Below are 19,257 nucleotides of genomic sequence, written 5' to 3' on the forward strand. Positions count from 1 at the left end.
TGGCTTTGAAGTGGGCTGAATTTTTTAAGTGTGATGGTGTATTGCCAGTATAGTGTGAGAGCGCTTTGGCTAAATACTTAGCTAGTTTGTAAGTGAGGGAATCAATGCCATCCACTATGGGACATTTTCTTTGTGTATTTTTAGGAGCCCATATATACGGGGGGAGGGTCTAGAGTTATATGGTTTTAGTCTGTTAGTAATCTCCACAGGCCATGAAGTAACCTTCTTAAGGAGCCTATGGAGTTTTCTAATTTGTGAGTTGGTGGGATTGTATTCAGTGGGGAGGTAAATAGCTCGATCTAATAGTAAAGCCTTAAGCTTACCTGTGTAGTCATTATGATTGAGTACCACAGTGGCGTTCCCCTTATCTGCTTTGGTGATAACTATTTCTTTGTTTTTCTTCAATTCTTGTAGTGACTTGTATTCACTAATGGATATGTTGGTTTTTGGTGGTTTTGCTTTTGTGAGAACACAGGCTACATCCAATCTAATATCGTTGGCGATATTTGATTGGTTTCTTTTTCTGGGTTATTTCTGTTATTTCTGGGTTCCAGGTTCTTAGTCCTTTCCTTTTTCTTCGTAGTTTTGTTCCTGTGGCTTCATATGCTGCTTATTTTACTATTTGTTTAATATTTTGCCATTCATTTTCTATATCTGTATCTTCATTTATTTTCTTTGTATGATTTGTAAGTCTTCTTTGATATAGTTCTCTGATACTATCTTGCTATAACAGTTCTATCTTAAATTGTTCCTGCTTTTGTTTTTGTGTTCTTGTATTATTTCTATTTCTCTGGTTTGGGATCTTAATAGTACTGATTAATAATGATGGTCTGAGTCAATATTGCATCCTCTGTATACTCTGCAATTTCTTACCAACTTCTTTAGTTTTTCACCCACTATTATATAGCCAATGATGCTTTTATATCCTCTGGCTTCCCATTATTTTGTTCTAATTTTGTCAAAGCATATACTGCTAGATTATTTCATAAATTTGCTTATTTTTAAGTATAGTTAACTCTCATTGTAGTAAACTTGAAGAAATTACAAACATTATTATTTAAGTATAGTTCTCTTATTGTAGTAAACTTGAAGGAATTACAAACGTTATTATATTGGATACTGTGCTATAGTGAATTTCCTTGAATATAACATTATGCCTATGGGACTTAAGTCCATACATTTTGGTAGCTTGGTATAGGGAGAAAGTTTGTTATAATGGTATTTGCTGTAGTGACAGTTCTGCTGTATTACTGCAGCTTGGGAAATATATCTAATTTATCACTTGCATCAATTTGTGAAGGGAGGTACATGATGCCGTGATGCCACCTCATACTTAATCGAATTCTTGATATGAATCCTCAGGAGATATATAGGATATTATGATAGTACTACATGAGAAGTTCACATCATTAGTAACTTTTTGTTATTAGTTTTTCCTCCAAATTAGTCTCTTATCTCTCAGGAGTCTAATATTGATAGAGCTGATATTTTGGTCTTCTAAGACACTTCTAACTGCATCAATCCACCTAGATCTTGGTCTTCCTCTGAGTCTTTTCCAGGGTGTCCTGACAACAAATGCTTGTTTTGCTAACCTTTCCTCTTCCATTCTGTTTAAGTAACCACACCATCTTAGATTAGTTCTGCTCACACATTCCTGAATGTTAACAGTGTTAAGTTCTTCATTGATTTCCACATTTTTAATATAATTCTGCTATATATACTGTTGATTTGGATTCTTTTTTATTCAGTTTGATTTGGATACAATTACATAGTTTTTGTTAATCATTGTGCTTTCAGATTTTGATCAAGCATTTTATTTTTAACTCTTCTCTCAGATCCATAATTTAAAATCGGTTTCAACTCTGTCTTGTATATTGCTAGTTTAGTGTTTTAATTAATTTCCTGGTTATTCGGTATAAATAATTGATTCAGTTGACTTTTACCATAATAGCAAAGCTATTATGGTAAAAGTCAACTGAATAAATTTCTGTTAATGTTCTGAATAAGTTGACAGAATAAATTAACATTAATTTATTCTGTCAACTGAATAAATTAATGTTAATCATATTTACTAAAAACTGTATACCTAAATAGATTAAATGTTTTAATTATTCTGCAGGGTTTCTGTTATGCAGTTTTTTTATTTCTGATTTTCATGTCAACTTTACTACAGCATTTCCACTTCTTTTGTGTATGCCTTTTAGTTTAAAACCTGACATCTGAGCCATTTGTAGAATAAGTTGTAAGTGGTATTAGCTTTCCGTACTGAAATCTAGGCATACAAATAAGATCCTAGATATGTACATTGCTATGATAACTTTATCCTCTTCTTAAATATCAGTCTTAATTTTCACAATAATTAAGTCTTCACATCTACATATTCAAAAATGAAAACAGTGTAATAATACTAAGATACATTAAATAAAAAGGAATATACAACATTCTGAAGTAAACTTTAAACAGAAAGTCATCTTAAGACCTAAAAAAAATTAAATCACATCTTATCCAGGGGTCAAAACATGCCAGCTAAAAAGAACACCAATCTATTTCTTAATAGGTCACTTAAAGATCAAAGCCAAATAACTGAGAGGAGACCTACGCATTGCCTTTAAGGAATGTGGATAACAGACTGGAACTTCTGACCTAATATCCGGTTCTCACCTTCATGTAGTGCATCCCACTAGTTGATATCCACTGGGCTGAATGAACGAGGATAGGCTGGCAGTTTGGGACTTATCTAATCAAAATAAACCATTAAACCGCTTAAACCACAAATACATTATATGTATTTGTGGTTTAAGCGAATAGATATTATCATATTGTATGCATCACACTTAAACAGTGACCCCCCCCTACACACACACACACCTGCTATTTTCACCAGGGAACCAGGGTGAACAGTGAAAAGTTACTTATTGGAACAACCTCCAACTCAACATCTAGAAGAGAATAAATAAACCGGACATCAGAAGAACTGAAAATATGAACCATCAATATAAGGAGCGTTAATGGAAAGGAAATCGAACATAAAGAACTGGAAAAGTATCACATGGACATAATTGGCATTACTGAAGCAAAGAAGACAAAACTAGTTGAGATGTTACTAATAATAAGTATAGGATGTTATATTTGGGAAATAACAATGAGGAAAGAAAGGAGTAGTGATAGCATTCAATACCAAACATGAAAATAAACTTTCTTGATTGGAAGGCAGTTTCAAGTAGAGTTACGTAGGCAGACTTCAAAATGGGGAAATGGACAATGAAACTTATTAATGCCTAAGATCATACAGAAGGTTCTCCTAAGGACAGGTTTTTCCAAAAAAAAAATGGAAAAACTGGTCCTTGTTGGTGATTGAAACACCAGAGTAGGAAATGAATCCCATCAGGCTTATAGGAACATTTGGAGAAAAGAGAAAGCTAATAATAACAGGAAATATCTGTTGGATTTCTGCTCAGGATATGGGCTATTCATTACTAGCACAATGTTCTAACATAAAGAGTTGCACAAGTTCACCTGGAGAGAAGATAAAAGAAACAAGAAAAGCCTTGTTGGATATGTTATTGTATTCTCTGTACAAAAGTGTACAGAGAATTTGAAAATGTACATCACTTATTTCTAAGTAGGATAAAAATGAATATCACATTGAAAAGAACAGTATGTAAGAAAGTTTTAAAAAGAATTAAACTTGAGCAGCTGTTACAGGTAACTTGTAGACTCAACTATACAAATATTGTTAAAATAAAATGAAACAGTTTGAAAATGTGAACCAAATTGGAATCTCAGTGCCAAACTCTGAAGAAAACATCAATTGAAAGAGCTAGAGAAATATGTGGTAAAGTTGTAGAAAGTAACACACATGTGGTAAAGTTGTCTGCAAGGATAGAAAAATACAATATTTAACATCTTGTGGTGAACACAAGATGTTAAATAAGTAATCCTGGACAAGAAAAAAGCGTATTGAAGGTTGCTAGCAAAAAAGTTGGGAAAAGAAAACAGAGAAAAATGTAAGAGGGCAGAGTTGTGCATAAAAACAGCTAGCAGCTAAACAGAAGTCATCAAAAGACTTCAACAAGAATATCAAAAATAAGTATCAGGAAGGTAGCAAAATATTTTGGAGACTATTGAAAAGCTTGGAAATGGAGGAAAGAGTACTGTAAAAAGAATCAGAGATGATAAAGGTAACATGAAAACTGAAGATAAGGATATCCTAGATGTCTGGAGTAATTACTTTGAATTGCAGAATACACTATAATGGCAAACAGATCTGCTACAAGAAACAAGCAGTGCCAGAACAATAGTAGAAAATTTTCAAGAGGAAAGCAAACAAGTGTACACATCAATACATAAAAGTAAAAAAATGCTATCAAAAATTTGAAATGCAAAATGACAGCTGGTGTAGATGATATTCAACCACAAAATGTTTAAATATGGAGGTATAAAAGTTCTGCAATGGCCATGCTGCATAAGTTCAAAGCCCAAAATACTGGAGTAGAGGTCTCTCATAGTTCCATCTGTAAAAAGGGAATAAAGCTGGATATGAGAATTACAGAGGAATTTCTGTACTAATTGTTTCAGATAAGATTTCTACAAGCATCCATGAAAAGAGGTTAAGAAAAATTGTGGAAGAGAAACTTTTAATAAGCTGAATTTAGGCCAAATAGAGGTTTTCAAGATTAGATTTTCATTTTACAACAAATGCTGCTCTCTCAAGAAAAAAAATCACATATTTAGATAATCAAATAAATAAAGAAATCAGAAGAAATAAATACCTTCCTTACTAATAGCTTTATCGAATCATATGTTAATGAGATAATTGATCATTATAGAGTTTCCTTGTCATCCACCTCTCATCGTGATAAAGCAATACAGAGGTGGTCCAACATGTCACCATTCCCTATGTTAAAGGTCTCTCAGAAGATATAGCCAAACTATTTATCTTCTGGAAAAGTAGATATCAAATTCCTTGCTAGTGTGGATTGTCGTATCTTAGCAAACAGATCTGCAGCCATGCATCATGATAAGCATTTAGGCTATGTTAAGTTCTGTGAGCCAAAGCAATCAGGAATTGAGAATACACTATAATGGCCAGGCACCAAATTCTTTGGAAGAAAATTAAGGTTCTCCATAAAAGTAATAATTGCTTAGAATGTGTATACGAAGAAAGTTGTGAGATCTTGCTACATTGACCGAATCTAAATAGAAACAATGGACTTAAATTAACCCTTTTATGGGAAATAGTTCTTCACAAATTCTGAAACAAAATTAATTTAATCTCATGTTAAATATTTATTTTTACTAGAACCTTAATGTAACTAGAACATGACATTATATTATCTACGTGCAGTTTACACGTTTCATTGTTGAATCTACCAGTTTCTGTTTTTGTTGTTTAATTTAAAAGTCATACTGAAGATGCCATTAATACTACGGTAAACATTTTATGCCAATAAAAAAAATATGCAAGTTAAATCTTATGTTAATTCTACTATCTCTTCATTACATGATTAGTATAGATGATGGTTAATGGCAGAGATTAATAGTTGCACCCATATCTTTCACTTGTGTTTGCATCAACCATCTTCCTGTACATCCTCTATTTCTAATGTACAACATACAGCTTAAGTATATACTACATATTGCTGTGCATAATGTTCTATATTTGGTACTAATGACTTATAATTGGCTCAAATCCACTTTGTTTTTCCTTGGGTTTCTTTCACTTTTCTTCATTCTCTTCTGAAGTATTATTACTACAGCATCCCCATGGATTCCACAGACTCATCAAGGGAGGTGCAAAACATTTCATCAAACTCTAACCAACATTCACATAATATCCATTATACATTTCTTTTAACTAATTTATTCATCTACAAAGCACCCACAACAGATTTTGGCTCATTTGCCACTCTACTAGCAAAAAAAAAAAATAATAATAATACTCCTTATACCTTTGCAAGGATGACCCCTGGTTTCTCCCCTGCTGTTCATGTACAGAAAAAAATTTCTTCTGTATGAATCCTTTAATTACATATTTATAACTTGTTTGTCCATCATATCTATTCTTTTATGACTATCAACCAATTTCTTGAACCCACAAATATCCATCCCCTCATAAGGTGCATTCTATAGACTTGCTAACAATTTATTCACTCTTTTCTGGAACCTCTCCATCTCATCCTCAAGAAGCCCTTGTCACAAGATCTGCAAACAGTACTGGGCCTTACCAAGGTCTTGTAAAGGAATATATTAGCCTCCTTATCTCTACTTGTCAGAGTATTCTTCAATAACCAAATAATCCAATGAGCTATTTTTGCCACTTTTGCAATATGTCCTCTGAACTTCAACTCTGTGCACCAACACCTTTAAATTCTTAGCTTCACCAGTTTCCTGGAGTACAGTTCCATCATTGTAGTACACATAATATTCATATTCACATAAAATCCATTATACATTCCACAGCAGATGTTCTGGTCATGGTGCAAAAATTTGTCCAAAATTGTCTCTGATTTTGGAGAGCGATGATACTGTCTTGACTTGGAGGTTACAAAACAAGTCGAATTTTCAGTTAAGAAAGGGTATGTGTGGGACTATAGGGCAGATGATTATGACAAGTTTAGGAGACAGTTTGAAGCAGTACCATGGCATAAAAATCTGCAAAGTAAGGATGCTAGCAGTTCATGAAAATAGTCAGAGTATCTGAAAAAAAGCAATATTAGACTTTATACCCAAGGTCAAAAGGATAAATCAGGTAGAAGTTAAATGGATGATTTGCACAGGCAGTCCCCGGGTTACGAACGAGATACATTCCCGAGAATGTCTTTAAGTCAGATTTGTACGCAACTTGGATCCCCGATGAACAGCTCATGTACGGTAATAATAATAACAATACTATAATGGCTCCTATGTGGCAATAATAATACAGTGTAATACTGTAATAATAAGTTACAGAAACTATTGTGCTCTTTCTTTTAATTCAAACAAACAGAACATAAAAACAAACTCATATAAAAAAAAGTTTTGATAGGAGAAATTTCAAAAAAGTATATTAAAAGTTACATCAATGTCTTGCTTACTGGAAGTGGCATTTCTGAGGCAAGAAGGTAGGCTAACAATAATCAGGAGATGATGCTAGAGAGGATGGTGCTGGAGAATCGGGATTTGATTCTGTTTCTAGAGGAGAGGAGCTTACCACTGAAGTCAGTTTCCTGAAAGAGGTATCTAGGGTTAAAATTGAATTTTTTTTTTTTTTTGGTTTATTCTTCTTCTTCAACCTTTTGGTTCTGTCCACTGCTGGACGAAGGTCTCCCCCATGATTTTCCAGACCATTCGGTTTTCTGCCTCTCCCACCCATCTCACTCCTGCAATTTGTTCCAGTTCATCCCTCCACCTTCTTCTCGGTCTTCCTCTTTGTCTTGCTCCATCCATTGGTCTCCACTCTGTTTTTCTAGTCCATCTCCCATCACTGCATCTGGCAGTATGGCTAGCCCACCTTCACTTAGCCTGTTTAATGTATTTTACAATATCTATGACACCTGTTTGAGATCTTATCCAGATATTTGTCTTCCTATCTCTTAATGTTATTTTTAGCATACTTCTCTCCATGCGATGTTGTGTTGTTCTCAGCTTTTTGTTTAGGGCTTCTGTTAAAGTCCATGTTTCTCCTCCGTATGTTAGGACAGGAAGTATGCACTGGTCGAAAACTTTCCTTTTTAGACTCATCGGGATGTCACTTCTGAATATGTCATTTCCCCAAAAGTCATCCATCCAAGGTGAATTTTTCATTCAATCTTTTCTTTGGCAATCCTCAAAGGATAACAATTGGTCCAAATATACATATGAAGTAACTTGTTCTATTTAATGGTTTTCAACTTTGACAGTTCTATGGTTTATGTATTTATTCATCATTATTTTTGTTTTTTCTCTATTTATTTTTAATACAATTACTTTGGAGGCTTCATTTAGCTGATTTAGCCTTTCTTCCAGATCTTCAAGATTATCTGCTATTAGGACAATATCATCTGCAAATTTCAGATGATGCAGCCTTTCTCCATATGTGTTTATTCCTTTTGTTTCCCAATCAAGGCTTCTAAAGCCTTCCTCTAGTGCAGCTGTAAATAATTTGTGAGATATGGTGTCGCCTTGCCGGATGCCTTTTTGTATTGGGAACTTTTCACTGTTTTTATATAATTGAATTACAGAAGTTGCATTATTGTAAATATGTTTTAGTGTTTCAATATATGGTTTCTCAGTTCCCTGGGTTTTGAGAGCTTTTAGTGTTGCAGATGAGCTGTCTTAATGTGTGAATATTTTCCAAAGTATTGTAATTCTTTCTAAATCCAGCTTGTTCACAGGATTGCATTCCCTCTAGTTTAGATTTTATTCCATTATTTATAACTTTTGTGAAGACTTTATATATGGTGAGGGAGTAGGCTTATAGGTCTGTAGTTTTTAATTTCTTCCTTATTGCCCTTTTTAAAAATTAATATTAGAAGTGAATTGTTCCAATTTTTTGAAATTTTTCTCGGTTTTAGGCATTTATTAAAGAGTTTATTCAACTGTTTGATGACAAGGCTTCCTCCCAGTTTTAAGAAGTCTACCATAATTCCATCGTCTCTTGGGGCCTTTCCATTCTTCATTTCCCGCATTGCCATTTCCACTTCACCTTGTAAGATCTCAGCTTTACTCCGTGAAAGAATCCAGCACGTCAGATCTGTACTTCTTAAAATAGACCTCCAATGCTTAGAACTTTTCAAAGACATCTCTAACAACATAGATAGTAACGTTTGGAATATTCTTGACCGCATGGTTCATAACAAAGTTTTTCTAGCCAGTAAAGAATTGCAAATTAATAAATTCAATAGACTCTCTGAAAGAATACATGACTCAAGACCGTGTCTCCCGGATTAAAAAGTTATTTTCACCCTTTCGGACTACACATTATCAAAACTAGAATCTGGCATACTAAAGAAAGGTTTCAACATCGCTATCGCTCCAGATCACATTCCAAAGAGTGATTTCATAAGCAACATAGAAAAGGGACTTTCTTCATTCTCAGAAACAGTAGCAAATGATATTCGTTTAAAAAGCACCATCATCCTTTCAACTTCAAAACTACCAAAACCTAATATAACTCCTTCTGAAAAGCGTGCTCTCAAACCTAAAAAAAAAAAAAAAATATAATCATCCTAAAGACAGATAAAAGCAACTCAACAGTTATTTTGAACACCAAAGATTGCCTAATGAAGATCACTGATTAGTTTCAGACGTCAACCTATCGCATATTGGATGTAGATCCAACTACAAAAAATCAAAACAAGACTAATTTCCTAATTAGTCTCGTCAACCTATCACATATTGGATGTAGATCCAACTAAAAAAATCAGAATGAGACTAATTTCCTAACACGTAATATGACGAGGTGGCCTTTGGAATTACAACGAAGTCTAAAATCTCTACACCCATTGACGCCATGCTTATATGGTACACAAAGCTGGAGTTCTGCTCCTCCCAATTGTCGATGGTAGAAATTCTCCGACATATCTACTAGCTAAATATCTAGTTGGTCTTTTGAAAGATGATATAAAGAAATTGGATTCCTTCATAAAGAACTCTGAGCATTTCACTGAAAAATTAAAAGGCATCACTATCTTAAATACTGACATACTTGCAAGTCTAGACGGAGTGTCATTCACAAATGTATCTGTTGAAGAAGTTATCAAGATCATAGAAAATCTCTATCCACATGACATAGTTCAGCTCTTTCGCCATTGCCTCAAATCAAATTATTTTAAAGTAAATAATACTATTTATGAACAACTTGATGGTTTAGCCATGGGCAGTCACTTCCCTGCGCTGATCTGTTCATGGAAAAACTAGAAGCTGATATCCTTTCCAAAGTAAATCCAAAGCTGTTGATTTGGTGGAGATATGTAGATGATGTATTCATTATTTGGAAAGACACAGAAAACTCCTTATTTGAGTTCCTTACAAAAATAAATTCCTTCCACCAGAAAAACTTCACGTTAGAGCTGGAAAAGAACAATCAATTATCTTTTCTAGATACACTAATAAAGAAATAAGAGAATGGACAAATCCAGCTCACAATATAGCGAAAACCTACAGACACTGGATATTACCTACACCTCAAATCAGTTTACCATTATGCACAAAAACTCAGCATTATACATATACTTAAAAATAGAGCAACCAATATTATCTCAGAAGAAAAAGATTTCCTTGATGAACTCACTCTCATATCTCAAACACTGGTAAACAATGGTTATCCAAAAAATATAATCCAAAAAATTCTTCACAGGAACAATTCACAGCAGCTACCTCCTGTCACACAATAACATTGTCTATCACCATCCCTTATGCCGGCTCAGTTTCAACAAAAATAGCCAAACTCATGAGGTCTTTCAACATCAGAGTTGCTCTTAAACCTCTCAAAACTATACGACACATCTTAAGATCTCCTAAGGACAGTAATGCCTTTTACAAATATGCAGGTGTATACAACATCCCATGTTCCTGTGGGTTAAATTATATAGGCCAAACATCAAGAAGCCTAGAAATTCAAAAAAAAAGAACGTAGGAGATGTTAACAACAACAGAATAGACACTTCAGGATTAGCCCATCATTTTTTGATTTCTCACCACTCCATCGATTGGGATAACAGCTCCATGCCTTATATAGAAGAAGATTTTAGATGTAGAAACTTCAAAGAAGCTGCAGTTGTACTCAACAGGAGATAATCTAAACAGAAATCAAGGTATGACACTGAAAGACATCTGGGAAAGCCTAATAAATTCACTTAGCTTATCAGAATTTCATTTTGCGAAAAACTATACAACACGCTCAACGAACAATGACTGAGACTCCATACTTATGATGTTACGCATCAGTTTTAATTTTACTTGATTTGACTGTGCTACTCCATTCTTCTTTTTTACTTGTAAACGTTATTGCACCGACTCTCATGTCCTGAAGAAGCCAGACAGAATAGCTGGTGAAACTTGCTGACAATTGTGTAGATCTTTTAATTTAATATTTATGGTCAACTAATAAACCAAAAAGAAAATAACTCAATTTTAATGTTAAGTGACCAAATAATTTAACAATAAGGTATCTAAGGTTGTTTGCACAGCCTTTTTCTTTCTTTCATCATAAATGGCCTTTTAGCAGCTGATGTTCTCACTAACTGCGCGGTAAACCTTTGTAAACCGCTGAATGTTAGGATCTTTCCCTTCAAGCGTAGCAATGAGACAAAAGGCTTCAGCTAATTTTTTTGTTGTAAACTTTCTTGGCTCTGGATACAGGTGCCAGACACTACTGGGTATAGGGGCACCAACTAAAGTTTTGCACACAGGCGCCGGACACTACTGGCATGTCCCTGCCCATATAGTACCCTATTCCTGTTCACCCACTCCTGAAATGCTGACTGGTTGGTAATTTACTACCCATGGTCTTAGAGCTTTCTTTATGCAGTGAACCTTCGCACCGACCCACCCAGAGCTGAGACTTAAACAATTTGGTCAAAGGTTCTGCCAGTTCCAAAATGCATTCTTATAACCTCTATTTCCATATCAGTTCTTCCTCTTACTGTAATATATCCACCTGGATGATACACTCTTGCATAGTGATTGCTTGGTTATTCAACTATCATTTGCTGTAATCACCTCCTATTGGCATTCATCAAAATTTTACTCTACTGTATCATTCTTTCTTTTCCTTGCCACATAACAAAAGAACTCTAGGAAAACCTTTTGGCTTGCACAACTAATTTCCTCTTGTACTCAGATTTTGCTTTCCTTACCGGTAACTCTTCTAGCCTGTGCTTTGTGCATGCTGATCATCTTTTGATTGAAATGCCCTCCACAAAATTTTTTGTGGCTCATTCTTAATGATACTGTTTATCCATTTAATGCTAACTTGGTTTAGCCTCTTAACTCTAGGTATGCAGTGATCTACTACTTTCTTGAAATATCCCTTTACCATTTCCCATGCTATCAGCATCCAACTTTTGATGTCATGGCATTGCTTCAAGCATTCTCCTGAGTTTGTAGTAATTACCAGCTCTGTAGTTCCACACATACCCCTTCTTAACTGAAAATTCCACACATTTAGCTACCTCCCCGGTCAAAGCTGGATGATTACTGTCACGTTCTTTTTCTACCTCAAGTACTGATTGTCATTGTAGTATTTTTCTCTTGAATATTTCCTATCTCGCTGTTCAGTTCTGCTTATCTCATTTTAGTCTTTCAGAGTAATTTATTCCAAACATACAGTATATTTTTACCTTCAATTTTTCACATTTTTATCTCTGATTTCCCTTATTCACTCTATTTCTAAGCTTTTCAGTACACCCCCAGACCATTCTGTCACTCTTGTGCTATTTACTTCTATATATTTTTGCCAAAGTCTTTTCATGACTTATATGGCTTTCTTACCTTTTACTCTGTATTCTCTCACACACACATGCTTCCTGACTTACTTGCCAGAAATTTTTGATAAGATTTTGTGTTTTTCCAGGACTTCCTTTTTAACTTCTTTGAATCCACGTTTCTAGTCTTCGTATAAAAAATAGAAATTATAACTTCATTGTTTGTCTTCCTGTTTGAATCACTTTTTTTTTTTTTTTCATTTTTCTTTTTCAAATTCTCATTCTTATCCAGTATTTGTATAGTTTGCATTTAGAAAATGAAGAGGAAAAAGATAAGGTGGGAGGACAGGGTTAATCATCTGACATCAAACTATTATCAGTAACCTCATTCAGTTTACTGAAAAAAAAGCCTTCTATTTCTGAAGTAATAATATATTTAGAATACTTTCGTTGAAAAATAGGACAGTAAAACATCTTAGCGTAAGGCATATCCATTAAAGATATGTTTAAAATTGCAGCAGCCTTAATCTGTATTCAACAGATTGGTTGTACAGTAGAACATAAGTTAATATAGCACATATTTTTTATGAAATGCTGTAAATTTTCGATCTGAATTTAAGAACTATAAACTCTTATATAGTTGATTCAAAAATGATGTTTTAATTTTATATCTGTACTTTATGGGTTTTTTTTATTATTATTTTTTTATTTTTTTTAAGTAATGAAATAATAACCATATGACATAATCCAAATTCTTTTTTCTACAAGACTTCAGAATTATTTTTAGGTATGCTTCCAGTAATTGAACATATGATAACCCAACAGCCAGATATTTTTATATTTAATTTCCAGTATTGAGATCATGTTTCTAAACATATAACACAGGTTTGTTAAAATAAATAACATGACTTGAACAACTTTCGTAAGTCATCGGGCTTATATCATCTTGTATCATCTCATATCATTGGACTTCTATTTAAAAAAAAAAAAAAGACTAGAAAAAAAATTAATTATACATAGCAGATGTTGTCAGAACTTCAAAACTAGTACACATAAGCAAAGTGACCAGAAATACCATTGTATTAACTAATGTGTAAGCATTGGCACAGTGCTAATTGTCTGTTACATTCTGTGTTGTAATGCATGTTGTATCCCAGTTTCATGGTTGTTAGATTTTTCATGAATGCAGACCACACTTGGTGTAGGATTAAACGTTTGTTTTTGTTACATTGTATAGGAATACAGAGCATTTCTGAAGATTCTTAAAATTTCTTAGAAAAACAGTTATGATCAACATATGGCATTTCTGTTTCTTTCCAAACTACTTGGTGGCCTGTGTTTTGTTGTGCAGAAACTAATTCTGATCTGTGCTTTCTTTTTTCTCAATATTTTTTACATGTTCAAACATGCTTATTACTTCAGAATGTCCCATCTGGCCAATAGCAAATGCTATGAGAGCAATGAATTTTGTGTGCTTCTGGTTTATTGGAGGATGTGGAGGTTTTGGCAGATGTGAACCTCAATTCTTATACATTGGCAGAAAATCCACTTTAACATTGTAATCACAAAGCAACTTTGTCACATTCTTGATGTAAGGTAATATAATTGGCAGGTTAAGTTTTTAATGACTGTTTTTTGTAGTCTTTCATGTAAAAAATAAAGTTTTTAATCTTAGAGGAGATAAAAGGACAGAAGAAAGTGAAGATAATTTGTTTGTTATGACTTTCAGAGGAAATTAGCAACTAAAATTGCAAGTGTTTTTGCGATTCTTTAAAAGGAAATTCTGTGGTGTTCGAATTAAGGATTTCAGATCCAGCGTATGGAAATAAAACTTCGTTAATAAATTTGTTGGCAGCCATCCATGATCTAATAACTTGATAGCGAATGAAATTATGTTTTAAAATGAAAAAAGTGTAAATTATGCAAAGAAAATAATATATTTTTAATTCATTTAGAACAAGGCTGAAAATTCACTTGCCACTTCTCTCTGATAACTCATTTCTGGTGTTTGAATTTCAGGAGCCCTGATGTGGTGGAGGATAAAAGAAAACTTTTTGCACCACTTCAAAGTCCTCACACAAATGCTTTACAGAACTACTCATGTCTGACACCTATGAACTGCTTGTGTTATCTTATGGTATTTTGTTACACAATGTGGCACAATATTCAGTGATTGGTCTGTCCTTCTCTCTTTCCCAATGCTATCATGCAATTTTATAACTTATGATCATCATGCACACTTCCCACTATTTTTCCTCTTTTATCATTTCTACACTTTTATCATTTCTTCCGTATTAATCTGATAGAATCCTTTAAATTAACTTGAAGGTCTCTATTATAGCTCCTCTTTTTCTCCTATCCACCAGTCTCTGTAATCCACATTTTCTCACACACTGCTCATGTGACACCAAAGTAAGAAGATATCTCCAGCTACAGGCAAGAATACTAATATTTTTCTCCATATGGCAGAGGAAGACAGAGAAGTCTTCCTCTGGAGCCCTGATGTACTATCTCCATTATATCCACAGAGCTTTATAACAGTACATTATATGGCAGCCTAGTTGGCTGAATAATTAGCATATCTATTCTCCAACTAACAGGATGCGAGTTCAAATCCCACTGTAGGTATGGATTTTTTGATTGTCTTTGGTCGGAAAGACCTGGGTTCGCTTCCCGTCGATGACACGAGGAACCTTTATCTGGTCTATTTTGACTAAAGGTGAGTTAGCTGGTCTCATACGGAGATAGAGGGTTTTTCGTCCCTCAGAACAGGCAAACACTGGCCCTGTGAACTTACATGGCTACAGTCATGAATACTTACAGCAATATGTAGAAAAGATAGGGTCCTCACCACATGTCGTTACGCTCATTATTAACCATGAGTAGCATCATGGTAGTTGACCTCCTAGATAGGAGGCAGCACATGAATGGAATGGAAGGTGGAATTATTAGTACCTCCATAGCACAATTGGAAGAACAATGGTATGTTGTGCCCTTCAATTGGAAAAGGCCTAAGCTCGATTCTCATTGGGTTGAGATTTTTGTTTGTTTGTTTTTCAATTGAAGATGAGTTAGTTGATCTCATATGAAAGTTGCACGGTTTTTCATCCTGGATACAGACAAATCAACTTTGAGTACACATGCAATTTACAGACAAAAAAAAAAAAAAAAAAAAAAAAAAAAAAAATTAGTGGTGGTAGGCAGTAGATGACATTGGTGTAGATGATGATAGTGGCAGTTCACTATTTATTGGATTAAGTGGTGGAGATGGATAGTTGTAGGTGCCCTCTCTCTCTCGATGAGTCTTTGGACTCCTTAGAGACATCACATAATAATAATAATAAGACACAAAATTATATTCTTGTTTTAACCAAACATAAGCAAACAAAGTTTGCATGTGAAGTATCTTCACAACTAAACTACTTTTATATAGACTGTTAACTTCACATCGATTGCCTTAAATTATGAAAAGGACCACTACTGAGGCAGGTTTCTACCTTTTATTGAGGTAGCATCACTGACAGCTAGACTTGTGAAGATATTGAGATTAAATCAATATAGAAGTCATATTTTCCATGTACAAGTAGTAAAATGGTATATCACAATTATTATTATTTTATGGCATCTCCATGGAGTCCAGATACTCATCACGGGAGACCCAAATCAACCATCATACACATAAATCTTATCGTACCTCTCCTTGAATCCATTCACCATCAGGGAACTTGCAACCAATTCTAACAATCCATTCCACTCACTGATCACTCTCCATGCAAAAAATCTGGTCTGCACACCCTACTAACGGCATTATTACACAACTTCCATGAATGGGCCCTAGTTCTCTAATTATTTGTCATATATCGAAAAATTTCACTTGCATCAATTTTATAAAATCCCTGTAATATCTTAAAAGTTTCTATCATGTCCCACCTTTTCCTGCTACTATCAACTAAACTTAGTAACCTACAAACCTTCAACTTATCCTCATAGGGAGTATTCCACAGACCTGTCACCATCTTGGTCACTTGTCTCTGAATCCTCTCTACAACCTCCTGGTTCCCAGGAAACCAAATCTGTGTGCCATAGTCAAGATGTGACTGAATCATAGCCTAATAAAGAGAGGAATGATAACTTCCCTATCTTTACTTGTTAGCGTGTTTTTCAACATCCAAATAATCCTTTGAGTTATTTTACCAACTTTGCAATATAGCTTCTGAACTTCAACTCTTTGCCCACCATTATCCTCAATTTCCTGCAATCTAATACCATCATTGTATGCAACCTTTTCAACCCAAAGATCATAACCTTATTTGCAACATTAAATTGATAATCATTATCTCTGTCTTGGAGCCACCTTTATGCAATGGTACTATCTTATCCTTTTTCTGCTCCCTTGGAACCCTGCCAGAGCTGAGACTTAGGGTAAACAACTTCGACAGGGGCAATGTGCCAAATCTCTTGCACATTCATGTAGTACACAGGCTAATATGCCATCCAGTCCCACTACTGTGTTCACATTCATATTTTTTAATATGTTGAGCACCTCCTGTTCATCTACCTCAATGTTGATGTGCACTTCTGTAAGGTCAGCAACTGTAAAATCACCACCTAGCTGATACAGCTTAGCAAAATGATCATTCAGCAACTCAACTATTTCTTTGGTTCAGTCACCTTCCTACCATGAGCATTGTTTAAAGTCATTCTACCATAGTCATTTTTCCTCTGACTTGCTATATAATGAAAAAACTGTTTGGACATTACTTTGGTCTGTTTGGCTAATTCTCTCTTATAGTCTGATTTGGCATTGCTTATCATACTAGTCACCCTTCTTGCTTACAGTTTGTACTCCTCATGAGTATGCCGATCACTTTTTTTCTTTATATTTCCTCTGTGATGTTTTGTTTTTTCAGCTCTTGCTCAAATTAAAATTAAATTAAAACTTTCTACAACTCTGATCCAGAGTATTTCAATAATACTGTGCAATTTTAATTTAATTTTTATTTTAATTTTGCTTGGTTACAGAGTAAACTATAATAAACAAATTATATTATTGTTTTTATTCATAAGCAAATGAGGTTTGCAGTTGAAGTGTTTTCACATCTGAGTTACTTCTATATAGAGACTGTTGACTTTATTTGCCTTTTGCTATGTGAAATGTTTTATAAACCTAAATAACACTAAATGAGTTTGTATTTTAGATTATTTTCCTATAAAGTTATTATAATTTAGCCTATTAAGAATAATAAATGTAGCGATACTTCTGATTTGAACAAACAAAAAAAAAGTCATATTTTCTGATGCAAAACAAAATATAGCTATTTTGTAATTGAAATGACTTTTATATAGAAAGTTATTTATTGATTAGATAATATACAGTTATATATGTCCATGTATCCAGTAAGTATGTAATATATACAGGATTGGATTGTGAGATTGATATTCAGAGAACCATTCAGATGGTGCGTGCACTAAGGTCCGGTATGGTTCAAACAGAAGCTCAATATAAATTTGTATACTTGGCTGTGCAACATTACATTGATACTCTGCAACAAAGGATACAAGCAGAACAGGTATGATTTATAGTAATCAAGTATATTTACCAAGCTATATGTATGTATGTATATGTGTGTGTGTTTAAGTTATTTATCTTTATATAGAATTATATTTAAAATTACCCAGCTTTGCTATTTTTTTTTTTAACCATGTGTAGCCTTGTAGTATCTTTCTTTTCAGCGTTTCCATAATACTAGAATGTAGGTTTTTTACCAGTCATTACTCAGTATTTGACATAGGTAAATGGTGTTCCATCTTCATGGAAAAAGATATAAACGTAAAAATTGCAAAATATTTAAAAATAAGGTGTAATTAACTCTATATTTAAACCAAACCTAGTTTAAAAAACAAACCAGACTAAAAGTGTACAATACATTAGCCCTGCCAGTCTTATTCTATGGAAGTGAAATCTGGACAATAAAACAAAAAAGAAAAACAAAGATTAATAACAGCAGAAATGAAGTTTATGAGAAAAACTGCAAAGTATACTCTATTTGATTACAAAAGAAATGAAGAAATTATGAAAGAATTAAACGAAGAATAAGTAATGGAAAAAATTTAAAAATATAAGTAATGGGAAAAATTTAAAAATATAAACATAAATGGATGGAACACGTTCAAAGAATGAAAATAGAAAGATTACCAAAACAAGCCTTAAAGTACAAGCCATTAGGAAAAAGAAAACCAGGAAGTCCTCTTAAACTATTCAACGATGACCTCTAAGGCCGGAACAGGCCATGCTAGGCCTAAATCTTTGATATGTAAGATGATGATCTTCATGGAAACTTGGATTTTTAATCCCACAATTCAGAGATTATTTCAGACAGTAATACAAAGGATTTCAGGATCACAAGATGCCAGCAGTTGTTTACAAATACCCTTGTTTAAAAATTCTGTTTAAACTTCATGTTTAAAAAAAAAAAAGTACATGTGAGCTTTTACCTCTTTAGGGCTGAAAGAGTTCTGTCTACTCCTCTGGAGGAAATATGGGAATTTTTTTAAGATTAAAAGGAAGTCATAAAGGAGATCTGCAATATTAACAGTATACTCGCAGACCTTGCATACTGAGAGTTTGATTAATGCATTTTCGTTTACTGCAATTTGGAAAAATTATACCACTTTTTACTTTGCACAATGGAAATTTGCAGTTAACATGATCTTTTATATGATAGTTGAAAGAGATTTGAATCGAGTATTAAGCTTACTGCACGTCGGGCAGGCATTAAACAAGCATTTGCCCACTGCTCCTCTTCAGTATATTCCATCAATCATCAGAAGTTGGAAGTTTTTTCACTTAGTTATACTATAAATTAAAGAT

At 33.8% G+C, this 19,257-nt stretch overlaps 1 protein-coding gene across 3 annotated transcripts in view; it reads left to right on the forward strand.

The window, feature by feature from the left end:
• Positions 1 to 19,257, forward strand: part of LOC150109410 (tyrosine-protein phosphatase non-receptor type 11-like) — a 345,702-nt gene that overhangs the window by 270,735 nt on the left and 55,710 nt on the right. For all 3 annotated transcript variants that reach the window (XM_090407982.1, XM_090407997.1, XM_090407988.1), the window contains one exon: positions 17,805 to 17,956. In XM_090407982.1, the coding sequence (XP_090264108.1) occupies positions 17,805 to 17,956 (152 nt within the window). The remainder of the gene's footprint in view (positions 1 to 17,804; positions 17,957 to 19,257) is intronic.

The sequence above is a fragment of the Typopeltis vanoorti genome, chromosome 2 (assembly GCF_054136105.1).
Source record: "Typopeltis vanoorti isolate ZY-2024b chromosome 2, IOZ_Tvanoo_1.0, whole genome shotgun sequence".
Lineage (NCBI taxonomy): Eukaryota > Metazoa > Arthropoda > Arachnida > Uropygi > Thelyphonidae > Typopeltis > Typopeltis vanoorti.